Source organism: Scaptodrosophila lebanonensis, unplaced genomic scaffold (genome assembly GCF_003285725.1).
Source record: "Scaptodrosophila lebanonensis strain 11010-0011.00,11010-0021.00 unplaced genomic scaffold, SlebRS2 tig00000053-arrow-pilon, whole genome shotgun sequence".
NCBI classification, from domain to species: domain Eukaryota; kingdom Metazoa; phylum Arthropoda; class Insecta; order Diptera; family Drosophilidae; genus Scaptodrosophila; species Scaptodrosophila lebanonensis.
Window position 1 is genome coordinate 1,692,661 of NW_022060548.1, and position 21,447 is coordinate 1,714,107.

Genomic DNA, 21,447 nt, shown 5'->3' on the forward strand with positions numbered 1-21,447 from the left:
GCCTGCAGACCCAAAGATCTTTATCAATGCCAAACATTGCGCTCTTCTTGTTGGACACGCTTATAAATAGTCGATGCTTTAAAACCTTAACATTATGCTCTTCCTGTATTTGCATGTGTGTGAGTGTGTGTGTGTGTGTGTGTGTGTCTGTGCGTGCGAGTGTGTGTGTGTGGGTGGGAAGCGGAAATTGGGTTCACTTATGTGCCCATATACCGCCCTTGCTCAGTGTGCTACAAATCGTTGGCCAGATTGTTGACGCTCGAAAATATATTCACTTCTTTTCTAATTAAAAATGAAAAAATTAAACAAAGAAAAAATTTTCGTATTTTTGAGTGAAGTGTTCAAATATTCACAAACATTTGTGGCTTGGCAACAATAAATACAGTTTGCCTGAAATATGAAAATTGTGCCTGATTAATATTAATGTGATTCTGCTTTAGTTAAGTGCACATTTTTCATTCACTTTCGTGATTATATAAAGTGCATAAAAAGAAGAAAAATGCTGTGAGAAAAAATTACACAACGGTCGCAACTTTAAAACAGTTTCCTAAGCTTATTTCGCAAAAAAAAAAAAATCAAGTGTATTTAATTAAATGCCACAAATATGAGTTTTATACACCCCGATGCTAGTCTAATGGGAACAAGCCAGTTGGAGTCCGAGGAGCCGACATTAAAAGCGTCGTCGGCTCCAACACGTGCGAATAGTCCCCAACCCGATAAGGTGGAAATAAAAATAGTGCTGCTAAAAGTACAGGTGATGTGAATTAAATATTTTGAGAAAAATATTATTTAAATGGTCCTTTATATCTTTAACAAACTCAATTAGTTGCTAATGGCCATCAGAGGTTGTGAAAATAGAATTCAAGCTTTTGCTTTTCTTTCAATATTTTACTCTTCATTTACATTTGTTGTATAGAACTATTTTGATAATTTAATTGTTATTAAGTTAACAAATTGGGGTAGAAAAAACCAGCTAAGCTTCTATCTATGTCTTGAGCCAGGGCTGAATACACTGCTCTCGATATGTCTTAATCGATACTCCTTAATTGCTATTTATCGAACTATTTTCAAACGCCTTATTGAAATCTCTGTACTTTTTATTTTAAATTAATACAAAATCTATGTATTTAAGCAACTACGAACAAATGCTTCATCGCTAAAATAAAAGCCTGAGATATTGGCGTTTGAATATATAGTATGAGTGATATTAATTTGATGTTGAACCATTTTTGGAGAGGCTGGTTCGATCGCGTCCTTTCTGAAACTTGCGAGCCTAAAGAAACACACAACCAGAGCTTCACTTTGTACTACCTGTGTAATACGTTATTTCCTCTTCGAATTTCAAAAAATTAGAGAAATTATACACATGATGCGAATGAAGAAAATTTCAAGTAAATATATATCGACATAAAACGAATCAGAATAAGAATGCACTTAATCATATATCTTTAGAGTTAAGGAACCAAACACCTATTTTGGCATATGATCAATGTCTTTTTTAAAACGGTTGTTTCTGGAACCAATCTACCGTGCAAAAACAGAATTAGGTGTATGTTTTACGAGTGTGTTTGTGTGAATGCTTACTGTGGGCAATTTATGTTATGTTATGTTGCACCTTGTTGCAATGCAGAACCAACTAGCTCTTAGTTTAAGAGAGGAACACGCGCGCTTCTTCGCTGGGCCAGCAACTGCAGTGATCAGGTGCCATTGTTGTTGGGTTGCTTGCTTGTTGAACTTATTGTTAGGCTGGTAATGTCTGTTGAATTCCTCTGTCGTCGCTTGCATATACATATGCCTAATACAAGTGGCAGCATATTATTCGCCTTTGCATCTGTTGTGAGATTTTAAATCATCACTACCGGACCGTGTCTTTTTTATGCGATTTGGGAACCATTTTTCTAGCTAATTGTCTATTGCTGGCTGCATGACAAGATGAAGGAAATATCAGTTGAACATCATTCTACAAGTATTAATGACTGAACTATCTCACATTTAAAGATTTCTAGATTGCTTAGGTTTCCTCGATACACGCATGTAATATTACAATTATTACGCATACGGCACCAAAACACACAAAACTCAACTTATAATAAGTTGTTGCGGCCACGAACTTGTTAATCAAATTACAACAGGTACGAGTACATCCCAATAAAGGAAATAAAAACACGCGCTTCCCAAGAAAAATAAAAACAAAGCTTCAAACTCATTAAAGTTGGTAACAATTTGTGTTCTTCTTTGTTTTGTGTGCTGTGCAAAAGTTTCTGTGCCTGCCCACGCGGCGTATGCATAATGAAGACAACAAAAGATATAAAAAGTTAACAGGAACAATAAGTTGGGAGGTACGCGAGCGTGCCAGTCGCAAATATTGCGCTCGCATCTACTTACAAGAGCTCTACACGTTTGACATGGCTCGCCAAAAGTTGCTGATCTAAAATTTATTAGCTCTGTTCGAACAGATGACAGATATTTGAAGGGCGGGGAAGAGGGGGGCGTGTTAGTGATTGCTGCGCTGCTTGTCGAATTAGATTTGTGAATAAACGAATTAACGGCCAAAATAAACAAACAGAGCAGCGAATACATGGCAGCTACTCGTACAAAAGCAACAACACCAAGTATTACGGGTAGAGTGAGAAAACTTGCGCATAATTCTAATAACATTTCAATAAATGTTTTGTTGTTTTTTATACGCTGGGAAATTGAAAGCGTGCTGATTGCAAGGTCGCTATCTGGCACGTGTTGTACACAAAGAGCTGGGCTTCAATTTAATTATTTATTCCCACCCCAAGTGCTTCAGTGAATGATACGAATATATAGCACAATATAAATATACGTTTGTTTTTAATTATTTGCATTGATAGTGAAAGAAACTGGATTAAGCCTGGCTAATAGTTTACATCATGTAATTAGATTTACTTAATTCCTTCCATTTAAAAACTCAATCAAACTTAAAGGATTGAAGAATAAAGTATATTGAAAGCCAAATAATAATTTCTGAAATCGATATATGCCACAAAAAACTAGTCTTTGTTCAAATTCATGCTAAGATTCGATCTGGTCAGTTCGTATGTTTAAACACATACATATATTTTTAAAGTTTATTCGTATGTTTTAGGCCAGCTCTGAGTTCATAGCTGTTTTTACGGCTTCAGAGCAGCTTTGAATGTAAATAAATTTTATATTTATATTTCGTTCCTTTATCGAAAGAAAAACTTAAAAACAAAGTAAATAAATTGTTATTTTTCTATTTATTTTTTAAGCTTCCTAGTTGAAAACTATTTTTTCTAAATATACAAATTTAATTTAAATTTATCTTAATAAACCCAATATTTAGTATATATTATATTATTCTGATGCCTATTTTGTACTTAAAGTACTCTTCAATATTTTTTAGTATCCCTCTAAAATAATTGCTAATTTAAAATACACAATACACTGCTTATTAACATTATTTTCTGTGTATAAGTTTACAAATACAATTTCAAATCAGACATAGCCCAATTTTTCGGGCAATTAAGCAGATGGCGATAAATCAAAGGGAAACCAAAGAATGGCTAATTCATTGAGGCAATAATAGAAACAATTTGTCAATATTACTTCATTGATAATAATGAGCAAACACAAATAGAAATGTGCAACATTAAATAAGCAATGAGATAGAAAAGAGGAGGTGGTGCTGGTGGGGGAAACTGTTACCAATTACAAGCTGACAAAAAAAAAAATCAACACGCACGGCATTAACCTTCAAACTTCGAGCCGAAGTTTTGGCGATATCGGCAAAAGTTCTTCGGCTGCAATCAGCTGTTGTGCGTAAAAGCAAAAGCTTTTGGCTTGAAGTTGGGTGGGAGCGAGTCCTTTTCCCGGACTGAACTGAAAGGAAAGTGAAAACCGAACACGTGACTGTGGCATGCAAAAAAAAACTTTTGCAAACGCCATGTGAATGAAATGAAGTTGAAGTGTGCGCATCATACAAATATACTAGTGTCTATGTGTATGCGTATGTGTGTGTCTGTGTGTATGTACAAGTATATGTGGAAAAGCTTTCGCTGGCCGTTCGGAAAATGTGCTGCAAGGAATAACGAAGTTGGGTCGCAGCTCTGCGTCTGTTTCTGGTTGGCTTCTCAAGCTTTCGTCCGCATTTTAGGAAATCAGTTGCGCGTTGGGCGAACGCGAGCACAGGAGGCGAAGAAAAGAAGCGGCAGTGGTTCGTAAACGCGTCGCATCTGGCCCCAACCCATCTCAAAAAACAAAACAAAAAACTAAACACCACCCACAATTAAACGTTGTCGCTGAAAAAAAATGTGCGCGTTTATTGTTCTTACCCATGTGTGTGTGTGTGTGTAAATGAAATGCAATTTTCATTTAGAAAAAGCAACAGTTTACAATAGTTTGTCACATTTCAGTTACAACTTTGCTTTCGTTGCAAACGGTCGCGCCTTTTCTTTCATTCTATAAAAAGTGAAATTTCCAAATGAAATTTCACGTAAAAAATTATAAAAATATTTGAAAGTTGAATGAAAATGAGTGCGGAATATGCTAAGGCTTGAGAAAGCAACAACATTGGCCGTTTGAAACAGGAATTGTTATTAAAAACAAGCCAACGTCGCGTATACTTAATATATAAATTGCCTCATTGTGTATACGCCGCATTGTCTGAAGAGAAACATTCAGGAATGATTAAATTTGCACTCAAATTTCACATTAATTAAAAATAAAATCGGACGAGCACATTTATTTTTGCATTAAAGTAATGGGAAAATGTATTTTTTCATTAACTTTGTTTTATATATTAATTATATATATTAAAATTATAATTAAAAGTGCAAAAATATAAAAAGAAATGCAACATATTTGATGTTAAATGATTATTAAAGGAGAATTATCTTAATAGAATTTTGAATATAAATTGAAATTTTTTAAATGTTTTAAATAAAACTGTCGTTTTAAAATTTCACCATCTGAAAAATACTTTTCTTTCAAATAACAACAAAATAATAAAAATATTAATGTTTGAAAAATAATAAAAATTATAAATTTATTTCAATTACACAAAATTAAAAGAAGTGGGTTTGTTTTTATCGATCCGTTGCTAAGAAATATGATTATTAAAGTTAATCGAAAATCTCTTCAAAGCATTCCAAATCTAACAGTATCGGCAAAATATTAACAAAAAGTGTTTGGTAAAAATTTGTCACAATTTTCCTCAACTACCAACACATTGGCTTAAATATTTAATGTAAAATACTCACAGATATAGAGGCTAAAAAATAAAATCGCATAACGCGCAGGCGGCTAGCAATAAATTCGAAATCAAAAGCGCATAAATTCTTAATCGCCAACCGAAAAGTGTCAGCTGCGTCCGCCACCTTTGTGCGTGCGTGTGTGTGTGTGTGTGTGTGTGTTTGCTCATTTGCGTGTGCTAAGTGCCATCGTTTGTCTTAATGCGGCTAATATAATTGGCTATTGGTGTGATCTCAGACAGCCGGTTGCAAAACGTCACGCGTTTCCTTTTCCGTTTCCGGTTCATTATGCTCGCGGATAGCGGCGGTGGCAGTAATAATAGCAATGTTGGCATTGGTCATGGCTTAGGCAACGCGGGCAACATTGGCAGCAGTACCAACAACAGCAACAACAATAATAACAACAACAGCGGTAGCGGCTCCTCCAGCGGTATTGGCAGCAGCGAAAAGTTGGTCACATTATTGGCACGAGCCCACACTAAAAAGGGGGGTAAAGAGAACCTCGGCACACAAAATGGTGCAGACAACAGCCCGGAGGATGATAATAATGATGCCGACGAGGGAGACAATGATGATGATGATGACGATGAGGATGAGGATGACGATGATGAAGACGAAGAGGATGAAACTACGGTACATACATATATGCACACATTATACAGATCATATATGCATACATTCTTACTTATGTATGAAGTAATTTTATGCGTCGAGGCAATTAGAAAGTTACGACAAACTCAAATTGTGCGTGGAAACTGAGATAAGCTGCCACAGTGTGATTGCGAGTCGAAGTGGGAGTGTGAGTGTGTCTGTCTGTCGGTCTGTCTGCTTGTCAGCCTAAATACCTACATACATATTTAAGTTAATAGCTGATTGTACCACAGGCAAACATTTTTAGACGCTCTTTTTACAGAACAAATTCCGGTTTGGTTAAACATTTTATTTAAGAATGCTACTGTGGCATGTCCTGTGGAGAGGAAGAAGGCCTCTATTTATCAGATGACATTAGAGAAAGCAAACATGTTATTATATAACTTCTAGTCAAGTTAAGGAAGAAAACCTTCGCCCACTAATGGAAGATATGTCAGGAGATGGTTGACGACGTTTTTCAACTAAAAAACTACATAGACAAAGAAATGGTAAATCCTGTAGAGAGTATGTGAAAAAGATAATATTAATAAGAAAACAAAGCCCACTATTTCACAATCTCCAGTTTTGGAATATCTATGAGATCACTTAGAAAGAGTTGCTCTATGTATTACCAAAGAGCAGGAGTCTTCTAAGTGCTGGACAGTAAAAAATAAGGGGCTCCACGCTTGCCTCCTCTTCCGCATCTCTGTAGCTTCCGGGTTGCCTACTCCACCTTCCAGACAATGGTTCTTAAGAAGTCACCACACTCCTCTTTCGTTTTGTGCGTATTGTGGTTCTTTGGATTAAGCAAAATATGTACTTCTTCTAATTTTCATTAATATAATAACCTTTAAGGCGGGCATCTGATTAACATAATTATGCAGCATTTTAAGGTCAGAAGATTACAGAATCTATTCCTAGTGTTCATTTAAAGCGCATATCTCCTGCTTACGCTCATAATCTTTGGCTTGTAATTACACAGTTTGGAACCGAAAAAGCGCAAAACATCTAAGAAATTAAAAAGAAATTAACATCTAAAGATGTATTTATATGCAAAGCAAACATCCAGTCTATGCCATCAATTTATTTGTATTTGTTTTACTTACAAAAACGAAAAGCTTCGCAAATAAGCAAATATGTATGTAAATAAAAATTATTCTGACGTAGATGCACTGCTAGGTCTTCAAATGACAACAGAAAACAATTTCGACCATCTGTGCCAACAACACAATAACAAACACAAATGTTTTTACATAGATACTACAAGTATGTATTTATGCTCCCGAACGTCATGTTTTGTTTCTTACTTACACTTTACTTTAAGATGTTTGGTAGTGGGATTCTCCTGTCTGTGTGAATCATCAAATTGTGGTGTTTTATAACCCACAATCATTGCTTTGAAGTTGTCGTCCTCGTTATCCTTCTTAACTGTCGGAATTAATGACTGTCATGACATTTATTTAGTATGTCGTCTCTGTCTCTCCGATGGACGGCTCTGTGATTTCGCGGCAACAATTCGTCAAATCTTTTCAATTATGCAGACTAGTGTTCGACACAGCCCAACACTAGCACAAAAGACCATTGAACTTTAAAGCCTGCGCATTGTGTCGGCTACCCCTGAAGGGACCAACAGCAAGAACAGAGACCGGCCACCCAGGTTGACCTTGTGCCAAAAGTTAAAAGCGGCCGGCGAAATACTAAATGAACCAAATGTGTCGTCCTACTCTCCTACTTGCCAGCTTATGCAAAGCAAATGAAAATACAGTGGGTGCTCGCTATAGAGAAAAGACATTAAGATGCGGAAGCTGCACATTATTTCCAAAGTTTCTAATTACGATTTTTACTGAACAATGTCTTGTTTGTATTCTGGTTTTTTGGATCAATGTCTACGCGCATTTTATTGACTAGTAGTTGTGTAGAAAAGGTTTATCCTTTGGGATGATTAGTGCTACTCCTGCATCGGATGATCTCTTCTTTCATATGAAGTATCCATATCGAATCTATCAGTTGAATTATATTGTGAACATTTAGTTCGATTTTTATACATATTCGTTTTTAATACATACTTGTACGCTTCTTGCTTATGAAATCCATTGAAATTGAACATTTTCGTTATCAAATTAATAGGCTTAACATAAATTTGATACTCTTTATAAAAAATGAATACTCTCTATCGTTATAGAGATAGAAAGAAACTCATGCTTTTATAATCCAAGCGATGTGAGTTTAAAGTAAATATAATGTTTATGTCGAAGGGACTACGAATCATGGTTATAATGGCTTGTACGACTAGGTCATAATTTTTTTTTTTAAATGATGTTTGTAAGTTATTATTTTATTTATAATAGTATAATTCATATCCTAAATCCCTAAGACAATAGTTCAAATAGACAGAGGAGTTATTCAGATACCTACAAATCAGCTTAAAATCTCATATTGCTAGTGTTTTCTTTTCTTCTAATTTGATTTCATTTTCAAATTTCAATAAGGCAGGTATTAGCTTGAGGTATTCTTAATTTTTCTTTAGGTTTTGCAGATCAACTTTAGTTGTTAGGGGACTTCTTTATATGAATTACAATACCATATTGGTTGCTGCCTTGGCGGGTCCTCAATAATTCAGGCCTTTCCATGCCTGTAAACCTTCTCTATTAACCAAACTTACAAACAAAAAAACTCTAAGTTTCCTCCTTCTTCTTATAACTCTAAATATAAATGAGGAACAAATACAAACACACATTAGCAATAAACAACAAACAAAAATTTGACTGCTGCTTAGATTTTTGTTTTTCTAAAACGAAACTAATGTTTACATTTTAGATCTAAATTTTAAATATCGTGCGGTCACTGTAGTCATTTTTTTGCATGACTTTTAGTCCTTCGCTTTGATATTGGGTTGTTTGCTTTCTTAACTTTCGCATTGTCGCCTTATCTGTCCTCCAAGTCAGTCCGTATTCTGCCAATTTATGCATCGGATGATGGGACTGGCTGGCACATTTTGTTAATTTTACTGAAATCTAAGGCTAGATTGTGGCTTAGCTTCTTGAATGCTGTTGCTGCAGATGTTTTTGATTTTTCTCTTAATTAAAATGAACGCCAGTTGATGACATCAGCAGAATGGACGCGACATAACAAACTGTTGGCTGCCGAGCTGGCTAAAAATACGAGTATTTAGATTAGTTTCCCCTACCACGAGCGGCTCGTTGAGCTCTTTAATTAAGTGTGGCAAGTTAGGGTTTTGTTTATTGGCTCAGCCAGTTTGTGAGTTCATATCCAAGCACGTGCCATGGGCATGAAGGTCGTCAATGCTCACCTGCTAAGCTCCCTGCCCAGCTACTCAGCATGCACGTCTGCTCGGGAACGGATCTCATATCAACAAATCATTAGGGACTCATGAGCGGCAATGGCATGTTGACGAGAAAATTTACAATGTCGCTGTAACTTATGGCATCAGCATGCGATGCAAGAAGATGTGAAAGAAAACTGTGTAGTAAAATAAAAACTATACACTCGAAAGATTATGTAAATGCATGCCAAAGTTTTCCACGCGCCAAAAGCCCCACGCACGTTATATGCAAATGTTTAAAACACAAAACACGCGCCACCCCATGCTCGACATCAGCCACACATTTTTCTTATTTTTATATTTTTTTTACACACAAAATGACTTTTTCATTGGGGCTATGTGTGTGTAAATATGCATAAGCTTGAAGATTTTTGCATCAATTTGATAACTTTATGGCCTTTTGCGAAGGATTTGAAGCTCTGACATGGCGATAAGTGTTTAAAAAAGGCTCCGCAAACGCAAACAAAGTTGTTATTGAAAAATGCATAAAGTCGAATTCAGTTAAATGCTCTTTAGGCTGAAATTGAATAAAATGTAAGTGGTGATATTTTATAGAAATTGGGAAAAGCAATCAATATTATTGAATTGACAAGCGACCAACACTTAATTTTACAATCTGAAGAATCTGCTAAATTGATAAGATATTAGATTATTCGGTAGTTAAGCCATAATGCATCTGGCTTCAGGACTATTATGGTTTATTATATACTAAATACTAAAAAGAAACTAAAATATTTACTTATTTGTGTGAAAGACAAAAATCTGAACTATTCCATATGGCTTCAGCTGAAAGAAATCTTTTAAAAAATATCTTCTTAAATATGCAACTTTTATTATTTTTACTATATAAGCCGCCTTTTTGGTAGCATATTAAAATTTATTTTAAAATCTCCATATGGCTTCAGCTGAATGAAGTGTTTTAAAAAATATCTTCTTTTTTTATTATTTATATTTTTCTTTATTATTATTATTTTTACTATATGAGCCGAATTTTTGGTAGCATATTAAAATTTATTTTAAAATCTGAACTATTCCATATGGCTTCAGCTGAAAGAAATCTTTTGAAAAATATCTTCTTAAATATGTAACTTTATTGTTATTATTTTTACTATATAAGCCGACTTTTTGGTAGCATATTAAAATTTATATTTAGTTTATTTTTATCCATTCTTATTTGTATATCCAACTAAAATGTATATTTCCAATCATAGCCATGTCTGCATTAACCAACTAATTGGAAATTCATGCCAATGCCTATTTTAATTACGAAAAAATGTTAATAATAGCAAACTGCCTGCCGCGCGCCACTTGAAACAGAAATGTTCAGTTTTCAATTTGCAGCTGCTCTTAGAAATAGAACCCTCATGAAGGCTATTCGGCTAAATTACTTATAATTATATAGTTTTGAATTGCATACTGGCGGACATGACATAATCAGAGCGAAACTGTAGCTGTGAATAATAGCTTTTAAATATAACTTTTACCAAACGACTTTTGGGCAAAGAAATTTTCTTTAAAGCCAAAATGCCAAAATGCATCACCAAATTGTGTTTCTAAGTATTGCTTTGGTAAGATGAGATGTTGCGCTAACAAGCTTTTTGAATTTTCGCTCAAACTGATGAAACGCAAACAATGTTTAAGATTAATTTAGTAAATTGGAGTACTTGAGGTGCCTGGCCCGCGTTGCGTGCCACATTTTCTAGACTAAGTGCCAGTGAACCTCAGACGCCTCCGACTCCTTTGTCTGGCCGAGAATTTAGAAGCAGCTATACTTGAGAATAAACAAGGCAATTTGCTTGCAAGCAACTATATTTTCATTCCCTATTTTATTTACTTTTTTGTCAGTCGACGTGCGTCAAATGCCGTCAAATTCCATCCAAATTGCGATCTGACAGATGAGACAAATTAAATTGAAATGTATTTAATAATTATAATGTCAGCATGCTGAGTATTTGTATTGACGTCTAGCCGTTATATTATTGCTTACTAAGTGCTAATAAACTTTACATACACCAATTAGAGCACCAGATTGTTGATTGATGTGCAATTGTCAAGTTAATAAAGAATTATAGCGAAGACGACCTGTCTGCAGTTATGAAGATTTTTGCAATCTTTCTTTCTCTAATAGAAATAAATTTATTTCACATCCAAATCTTAATTATTTTATAATAATATCCGCAAAATATGTAACAGTAGTAGATGAACTTTAGTTTGCCTCACTTTTCAAAGATAAGCACCTCTTTTAATTTAAATTTCAATCTCCTCTAACTTTTTATTTAAATCTAGAATGAGAACCTTTCTTTCTCTAATGAAAATCAATTCATTTCACATCATAATCTCTCTCTATAATTTAATAATAATTCTGCAAAATATGTAACAGTAGTAGATGAACTTTAGTTTGGCTCACTTTCCAAAGATAAGCACCTCTTTTAATTTAAATTTCAATCTCCTCTCACTTTTGATTTAAATCTAAAATAAGGTGTTTCTTCTATATAAATAAATCCAATACATATTGTTGATTATTTTTGATTAAATCAGCTTAAGTACTTGTTCCAATATTTTCTGCTGATCGGTTTTGCTATTTTCATTTCATTTATATAAATAATGCTAGAGCTAATCAGCTGTTGCTGTTGTACTCTCGAATACAGTAACAGAAATCTGTGGACGCTGAATATTTAATTCAGTTTTATTAATTTCGAGAATTTAATAATTGTTTGCTCAGTAAACACTTTCCAAACTAAATGAATAATATTATATTATTGTTTGTTCTCTTGCATGGTAATATTTTTCTCTCGTTACTAAAAACTATTTAGAATAACACATCTGTTAATTTTGAGACCTTGTTAAGTTTTGGAATTTCCCAAATAAAATAAACAAACAATGCCGCAGAAAAGACGGCAAGAACTAATCAAAGCGCTTGTGGAGGTGCTGATGAGGGGAAAGCCAAATGCGAAATAACAGACAATGCGAGAAGAAAGCAGCATACACACACACGCACACAAAGGTCTATATCCAGACATACACACATGTGTGTGCTTTAGGCTGCCATAGAACATGGCGGGATGAAGTAAAAGCCAAAAAGGACAAAAAATCTGAGGCTTTCACGCATCGATTGTTGTCGTAATTGTAGTTTTGCCGGAACAGCGGCGAGCACAAAATGAAACTTTTATATCCTGCACCCACATACACATCCAGACATGCACACACAAACTCATATAAACAAAAGGTACAACAGAGAGAACGAACGTCAAAAGGCAAATAAACAAAGGGCGGTAGTTGGCACTTTAAAGCTCCGCCAACTGGCAAACAAACTTTTCTGGCTGGGACCCATTGGCTTCGCTTTCCATTGGCTTAGGTCGGGATACCCGCACTGCTCTGCGTCACTTCCCCACCACTCCGTTTCCTTATCCTAGTTTAGTCTGCCCAGGCGCCACAAAAGCAAAAAAAAAAAAGGCACCAAGGCTTTAACATGTGAAAGTGAAAAGTGAAAGTGAAAATTTGCAAACTTGAGCGAGCACTTGAGGATGGGCCGGACGGGAGTGCGGCTAAAAGCGATTGTGTTTGGCGCCCAATTCAACAAACGCCTCTCGGTGGCGCTTTTCAATTAATGAAATAATGAAAATGCCGAAAAGCATGAAAGGCAGAATCCGCATGCGGTGGAATGAAGACGATATTGCTGCCACCTGCGACAGCCATTTGCGCCAATTTTTGTCCTTTTAATTGTTTATAACAGGCGACGTCCTCGGCTTAGGCAAATTTAATTTCAATTTCATTTGCTTTGTGGCAATGAAGCCGCCATTCATTTCCCCTCACACAGCTGCCACTCAAAACTGTTGGACTTTATATTTGCTGCGAGTTTTTAAAAGCTTTATAAGCTTACCCGCAAATTGAACAGCATTTGACTGTGGCACAAATGATGTTTGCTGGAATGAAGAGCCAGCTGCCAGGAATAGTGTCCTTATAATATATGTGGGTCCTGGCATAACTCAAGAAGCTAGCTAGATGTCAGTTTTTAACTAAAAAAGCTGTTATGAGTTTTAGCCAACTATTAAAGGACCTATCCGGTTTTAAATACTATCGAAAATTTAAATTTCTGCTAAATTTGTGTTGAATGGGAGAACAAGAATGTTATAAAAAAAAATAGTTTTATCAAAAAGAGCAGACTAGAAGGTTATCAACAGAGTGGGATTAAGTGCTAAAAGGTCTTTTCTTTCTGTACTATCGAATTAAAAGCAATCTTAACTAATTAATATGGATTAGGCTAGCCTAAAACTTATTGATTCGGCACATCTGACTATTTTCTTCGTAAGACAAAATGAACACGAAATAAGAGTCCAATAATGTTGATTATCAACTGTCCATTAAAAAGCTCTTCAATTGTATGATTCATTTAGGCTCCATTTGGGAATTTATATAATACAATTATTTGAAAATCTTTTAAAATGCATATAATCTAATACTGAATAACAAAATGAGTGAGATTTGGGCAAAATCGGCTGACAATTGAAAAAATTCAATTATAAAAAAGTGAGCAAGCTTAGAATTTTATTTTATAAGAATTAAAAATATAACATTCTTGTAAGCACATATTGATACAATAACTTTAATTTCGTAATATGAATATTTATATTAAAATAAAATAAATGCCTAAGAACTAAATTATTCAATTAAAGCTATTAAAAATGTACACGTTTTCGTTTTCTGTTTATTTAAGATATTTCATTCATTTCCTTTCATTTCCTCTGACAATTCCTTTTCCAACTCTAAATACGCTCCCTTTTTGCGATTACACACTTCTAACCTAAGTTGGAGCACTAGACTTTAACACCATTTCTGATTTATCTCGAGAGCCTAACCCGCACACATTGACAAAAGAAAAGAGTAAACATTGCGCATACGCCGCGTTGTGCAAGCAGACGGACATTTAATGATTTTATTAACGTCCATGGCGTAAACAAGGCAACTGGAATGCCATAAACGGCAGAATTTAGTACCCAACAGGTTAATCACAGGCAATGAGCAACGAGACTCGTAAACTGTTCGAGTAGCCATCATGTTGTTGAGCCCTTATCTGGAGTTTGCGACTCTTTAAAGAGTGGACCGGCGCGTCCTTTTACAGTTGAATTTTGCCATTACAAGCATTTCGTTTCAATTATAAAATTGCCTTAAGCAACTTTGAGGTTGAGTTGGAAACTCAGTTTTGCTGTCATTTCGAAATTAAGCGAAAATATTTTTATTTAAAGCAAAAATCTGCGGCCCATTCACTGACTTGGGGTACAGCAATAAGCCACACGCGCTGTTCGGACTATCTTCCCGCACTCCTTGCTTGTCCTTGTCCGTTTCTGAGCAGCTCAGCCAGACAGCCAGCTGGGCGCTTCCTACTTGCCCTTTTATGCCCTGACTGTGCGGGTCATATGAACTTTGTAACGCAATTTCTTATAAAATTATCGACACAGCATGCAATCTTAATCTATTCATGCTGCTCGTCTAGCGAGATGATTATAAAGGTATGGTCACTATTTTTAGCTTACTTAAGAATTACAAATGTAACAGAAACCGGAAGTGTTCTTTCTTTTAAATTCAAATCAGATGTGGAGCTGCAGCTTAAGATGCTGGAATTCTAAATTGATAGTGACTTATATTATTGATTTCCACTATGTATTTAAAATAAACAATGGATATTTCAAGGAACAGTACTAAAATGTTTTCTGTTTTGTTTTGGCTTCTATTTTTACTGCAAATGTTCAGCCTTTGAAGTGTATAAATAGTTCAGTGTTTTTTAGCTTAAGTTTTCTTTTCTTTCTACCCCGTTTTGTTCGTTTTCTTTTAAATTATAATATAAAGTATTTTGTTAGGTTGGGTAGGGAACAGAAAGGAAAAGGTACTGCGATCCTGTTGAGTCGTTTGTGCGGAGCGTCTTGTATAATTGGATAGCTTCTGGAACTGAGTACCTAAATAATAATTATTATTATTTGTAAAAGCATGTTGTAATGGCAATACATTAAACTGTATCTCGCAATCTAGCAACCCAATTAAGTCTTTGATTTCAACTGCTTATCTTCCAAAAGCAAATACATTTATATGAACTGTTACCTTTTTTCCCACGCTGCTGAGTATTTGCTGGGCTCATTTAAAACCTTAATCATTGCAACATTCGACGCAACCCATCAATTAAATATTGATTGGCATAAAGTTTACATATTAAGGACCAAAAGGGTACAACATTAAACTAAGGAAAGGGCTGCAGCGACGCGTCGTTCAAAAGGAAAATTTCAAATTTTTTCAATTTCTTTTATGCCCCGTGGACTTTCCATCAAAAAAAGGTTTTTTTTTTCAGTTGTAAAGCAAATAAGCAAATGAAGCAAAGCACAAAACATAAGCTAATTCACTGAGGAGACATTTGAGAAAATGTGTACAATTAATTAAAGAGGAACACAAAATAAAGCTACAGCCGAAATTTACAATTTGTGCACAAATGTGACCAATACTTATATTATCTTTCGTCGAACAGGATCTGAATGTTGTCCTTGTCCCTTCTTTAGTTGAAGTTATGTGTCATAAAAAAATATATGACATATTTTTACGCTGCGCTGCGTAATTTTTTCTTATGTCTGAGCTGCTGTCACTGCTCTTGTCTGTTTTCTGTCCAGACACGTTGTTGTGCCAAGTTATTAATTATGTTAATGCATAATAAAAACAATGTGTCCAGGCGCTAACTGTTCGCTCATAAAATGGCGCCACAAACAAAAGCAAAAGCACTCGAGCAGATCCTTAAAGCTGCATCTTACATCGAAATTCAATTTTCATATTTATAAAACCAACAAAGTGCTTACCAAATTAAATTTTGGAAGGCAACTGACGCAGCATCTGAGTCAGCAACAAGAGCGACAGGAAATTAAGGATAAGCACGCACCATTTTACATTTAATTTAGTTTCTCTCTCTCTCTCTCTCTTCCTTTATCGGGGGGGACAGACAGGAAGTTGCGAGCTTTCAATAAATTTTGTCCCTTACAGACAAGGTAGGCAAACATTTCTTTTTTCACATCCCTTTTTGATTTGTGTCTTGGAAAACATTTTAGAGCCTACTAAATGCTTGAGATGAATGGTGTGTCTTTAAATGTTAATCGCTTTAAGGATGACATGTGTTGCGTGGTCAGAAGTGTTGATGCGATCATGTATGTATTAGCGTGGCTTTATTGAAGGCATTGTTACTTAGTAGCCTGTTGATTTTGTATCTTTCGACTTCATCTATAAATTTTAATAATGAAATCAAAGATCGTGCAGTATCCTCTGTCCCTCCCTGCCACAAAGGTGGCATACTTTCTCTTCCAGTTCTATTCAATTATCCCATAAATAGTACAAATTGCATCCAGTAGCTCTAATAAGAGGAAGAAATTTATTTATGTAGAAACTGCATATTAGTGCTTATTTTATTATTATTATTTTTCAATAAATACTGTCATAATTTGTATAAAATCTGTTATTCGTTTATGATATGGTTTTTGATTAAAGCTTATTTTGAAGAAATTCAATCAAAACTATAAATTTAATTTGCACACAATTCTGCCGAATTTCTTCATTAAAACAGTAGCAATCATTAAGTATTAGTTAGTTATTATATGAATCTAAATGCACTGCAAAAAGGGGGCAAATGTAGCTATAGTGAAAGAAAATAGTCTGTTTTATTTGGAGCTCTACGTTTTCATTAAAGTTTCTTTTTTTCAACAACTTCATAAGTTAGTAATAACGAAATGTATATTACTATTATTCTAGAGTGCCCATTAGGGACTATTATAAGTATAAGTGTTATAAGCCGATATATTTAACTGGCATAAATAAACAAACAAAAAAAATCTTTATTGAATTAACAGCAATAAAATTACTATATAAAAAGAATTGTATGCTATGTACACATCGCTGAGACTCACTTTTCTTCGATTGCTTATTAAATTGTATGCTCACTTTTGTTTATTCAGCAAAATCCTCATTACTTAATTATAACACTTTCTGGCACAACAGCTAGCTCATAATATTCTGCATTGTATTGATTTATAGATTGGGTGGCCACTTGTTTATTACCCAGCGCTATGAATCATAATGCTGCCGCCCAACCACCCAACCACCCACAAACGCAATCAAAACTAGCCAGCCGGACAAATGTGCGACAACAGATTTTTATGATGTACTGCCAAAGTTAAGAGCCTGGCCAGTGGTACTTGGTGACAAGGCCATAACCAGCTAAATTTAGTGGCCGGCTCTGTCGTGTGTGGACTAAGCTGCCACGTTTGTTTCCATTTCCTTTTATCTGAATTTGTGGGCTGCTCTTTTTATTCTTTGCCTATTTTGGGCTTTCTTAACTGCATTTTTGGTGCTGCTCGAAATCGCCTTTTGAAAGGTCAAATGCTTCAGCAGCAGGCTTTTTATTTTTATGTTGCTCACATATGAGAAATGAAAGGGCTGTGAAGCGACGGAGTTATGTCTTAGAAGCTATTTTTAGTAAATCGCTTAGGGAACAAATTTAAATCAAATTCAAATCATCAACTGGGAATTTAACATAAAGCTCAAAAGATGATAGCAAAAAAAAATTGAAGGCTTGCATGGTTAAGAATAAATTGAGCCAACATTTTTTCTTTTATTTGATTTTATTCAACTGTTATTTAACCAAAAGTATATAAAAGGAGCGCTTAGAAATTTTAGACATGGGGGGGAGGTTAGGTTAAGACGACTGAAATGATAGTGCTCGATCACGGACTTGAAGAGAGCTATTGAGATAACCCTTTGATTTATAGGATTGTTTTAGACCCCCTGGGGTACTTAAGAATTTCCTTTTTTTGCATATCTGTAAGAACATTTAGAAAGGGTTTCCCAATGAAATGAGTGCTGGACGATAGCAACAGTTGACTGCAAGAACGGACTTTAGTTCTTCTTATTTCCATAGACTCGAATTTTTAAATGCGTTATCTTTCCGGACAATAAGTGAGTTTAATCTTATTCTGACAGAATACTGTTTTCCAAAATCCGTATGTGCTTGGTAATATTCAAATGGTACATAAGATGTAAAAGCGGTTAAATACACTTCACAGCTATTTTGTATACATATCTGAATTTATATTTAAATTATTTCCACACCATTTCAACTGAAATAACACCTTTTTATACCCTGTACCCGTAGGGTAAAAAGGGTATATTAGGTTTGTGCAAAGTATGTAACATACAGAAGGAAGCATCTCCGACCCCATAAAGTATATATATTCTGAATCAGCATGACGAGAGAAATCGATCTAGACATGTCCGTCCGTCTGTCCGTCCGTCTGTCCGTCCGTCTGGATGAACGCGAGGATCTCAGAAACTATAAAAGCTAGAATAACCAAAGTTGGCATCCAGATTCTCCTAGGTCCGAGTAAGGACGAGTTTATTTTTTTTTTTTTAATTTTCCCCCGCTACAGAATTTCATCAATAGCGTCCACATTTCAAATGCTACCTCAACCAAACTTTGCACACATAATTTATATATAATTGTCTACAGTTGTTTAAAATTTTATCCAATTCGGTCAATTCTAAGAAAAGTTATTAGCAAAACAAATTCTCGCCAGTACAACCCCACCAAACTGCAGCAACAAGTTCGCTCTTCTTCTTCCTCTTATTGCTACTGCTATGGGCGCATATAACTCAGTGACGGAAGTTTACCTGGGTACAGGGTATTACACTGTCGGGCTTGCTCGACTGTAGCGTTCTCTCTTGTTTAATACTAATATTTATATACATATTCGTATTCATGTCAACACTCCTGTGTTTAAATAAAGTACATATTCGAATATCTTAAGAACTATTTGTAATAGCTGGAATATTCTCTTAATTTTATTCACACCAAAAAAATCATATACATTCGATTCTTTTCAAATCAGCAAGTATTAATTTTATTGTGACACTTTTGATTTGTAAGTCCGCAAAATGTTTGTCTGACAGCCTTAATGCTCTCAATTACTTTTTTTCAGAAATCAAAATTCACATAATTCAAACGAATTTACATTTTCAATAGCACAAAGCCATAATTGTATATATTTGCTGAGCTGCCGCATAATTTGTGGCAATTTTGTAATGGTCGGGAAAAAAAATCGGTGCTTTTATATGCAAATTTGCTTTCCTTTTATGCTTTTGCTTTCATTGCTTTCGTCTGCTTTTGACGAATGTGTTTTTTTCCTATCCAATGCGCCGCTAATCGAAAGCGACAACAACAGCAACAACGAACCTCATAGCAGCCGCAAGAAGAATTGAAAAGAATTGAGAGTTGCACAGTTCGAGAGCCCACAAGGATATACTATACATTTCGCGGAAATCCTTTTGACATCACATATCTCTGTGCATGTGTCTGTGTACCTTAAAGCCCGCTGCCGCAAACATGACAACAAATTGAACATATGCTATAAACGCAAGTAAATTATATATATGTATATGTCTGTATTTGAATAATACCCAGCAATTTCAATCTACTTATGCCGTTTTCTCTTCGCTTGCTCGGCAAAATTGTCAAGGGCATTATGCGGGTCCATAGGTCCTAGAGTCACGTCAATGATTTATTGTCTACACGACCTGCCTCACAATTTCTGTAACATTACTGCTGCAAAGCCGCACTTTGTGAAAATCAAAGCAGCTGGCAAACCAAGATTTTAGCTACGAAAACTGTGGAATGAGCATTTTTATAAAGCTGAAACAATTTTCCTAAAAGAATTTTTAAAATAACCAACCTTTGAAAGCAAGTTGCTACAAATTTAGACAAAACATAAATTCTAAAAAGTTCTTCTTTTCTTTCTTGTCCAACCATGAACAAAAGTAGTTTTCAATTAGGGCACTAAAGCTGCTAAACTCCTTGCTTTGTAAATAAACAATTACTCAAATGCTTCTTCCAACCACTTGCTTTCTTCATTTTATTCACATCTGTCTGAGCACAGCCCACAATTTGTCTCACTTGGTAGCAACTAATTGCATAGCCACAAATAAGAACGCCCACACAATTTACCCGTTCAACGCCTAGACCGAAACCTTTCTCAATCAAAGGCCCAATTTGTGAATCTCAGCAAGTGCGACCCTTTCCGGCCTGTCCCTACAAACATATACTATATTGCACAAGCGAACATCATTCGGCACCTTAACTAAACATTTACGCCTTCCGGAGGAGCTACTTAATTTTTTCCCGTACTCATTTCTTACTTGCCAGTTGTTGTTGATGCCTCTTCAGTATTCTTTGTTAACCATTTCTGAGTCGCAGCTGTGTTCAAAGTCTTTCAAATTTTATTCTATGTCGTAAGGCGTCTTTTATGACATCATCAACAAAGTTGATTTAATAATAATAATAATAACTTTTGTTAAAGCATGTGGCATCCCAAAGTTGATGGCTTAGAAGTTGTTGGTTTATTTATTTAGCATCTAAGATACTCGCTCTTCAGGGCTAGGCGGAAATAGCCACCTGATTACACATAAGCACGCGCGCAATTTCGCGACAAGTGTTCTTCAGGGGCTCCAAATAAAGGGTAACAATAAAACAAGACAATAGATAGTGAATGCCAAGAATTGTATACCCTTTGATGCACTTTCTCATTTTTCTTTATTTTAAAAAACAATATTAAATATTTGCAGTCAACTGATTTGGAAATCTTTTAACCCACAAATTGTATAATATTGTTAATAAGCCCACTCTCAATCAGTATTTTATTATCATCTGCTATAGCTGACAAAGAAAACAAGCAAGTTGATGAGCCCGGTTTAGCTTTAAAAGTGTATTCAACTATATTGTTTGTTGGAATGGCTGAGAGGCGTGCGACTTAAACGAATTTAGTAAACAGCCTACGAGACTATAAAACGCAAGGTTTCTATTAATTTAGAATGACAGTTTTATGGTCCATATATGCAAATTTTAGTGGCAACTGGAGCATAGCGCCAAAAACGAACGATTTGAGTCCAACCTCTGCCTCTAAGACAATAATTGTTTTAGGCATGAAAGAGAAATACATTGATATCTGAATACTAAACAGTATAAAAGTATTTGTATTTCTATTTGTAATTTCTCAATGCAATACATGTGCGTATTAAAACAATACGCATACGCCCCGCTGTGCCACGTTTCGAGAGCCTACAACGCATGTCTGAGAGCAAAATAAAATATTTTGCATGCATCTGTCAGTCAGTCCGTCAGTCAGTCAATCAGTTGGTCGATTAGCTTGCATGCGCTGGATGTATTTG

The 21,447-nt window shown here is 35.2% G+C and overlaps 1 protein-coding gene across 1 annotated transcript in view; it reads left to right on the plus strand.

The window, feature by feature from the left end:
* Window positions 1–483: 483 nt before the first annotated feature.
* LOC115623511 (solute carrier family 22 member 4) overlaps window positions 484–21,447 on the plus strand; it is a 34,507-nt gene continuing 13,543 nt past the window's right edge. The window contains exon 1 of the mRNA XM_030517890.1: window positions 484–754. Within this exon, the coding sequence (XP_030373750.1) occupies window positions 605–754 (150 nt within the window). The 5' untranslated portion in view covers window positions 484–604. The remainder of the gene's footprint in view (window positions 755–21,447) is intronic.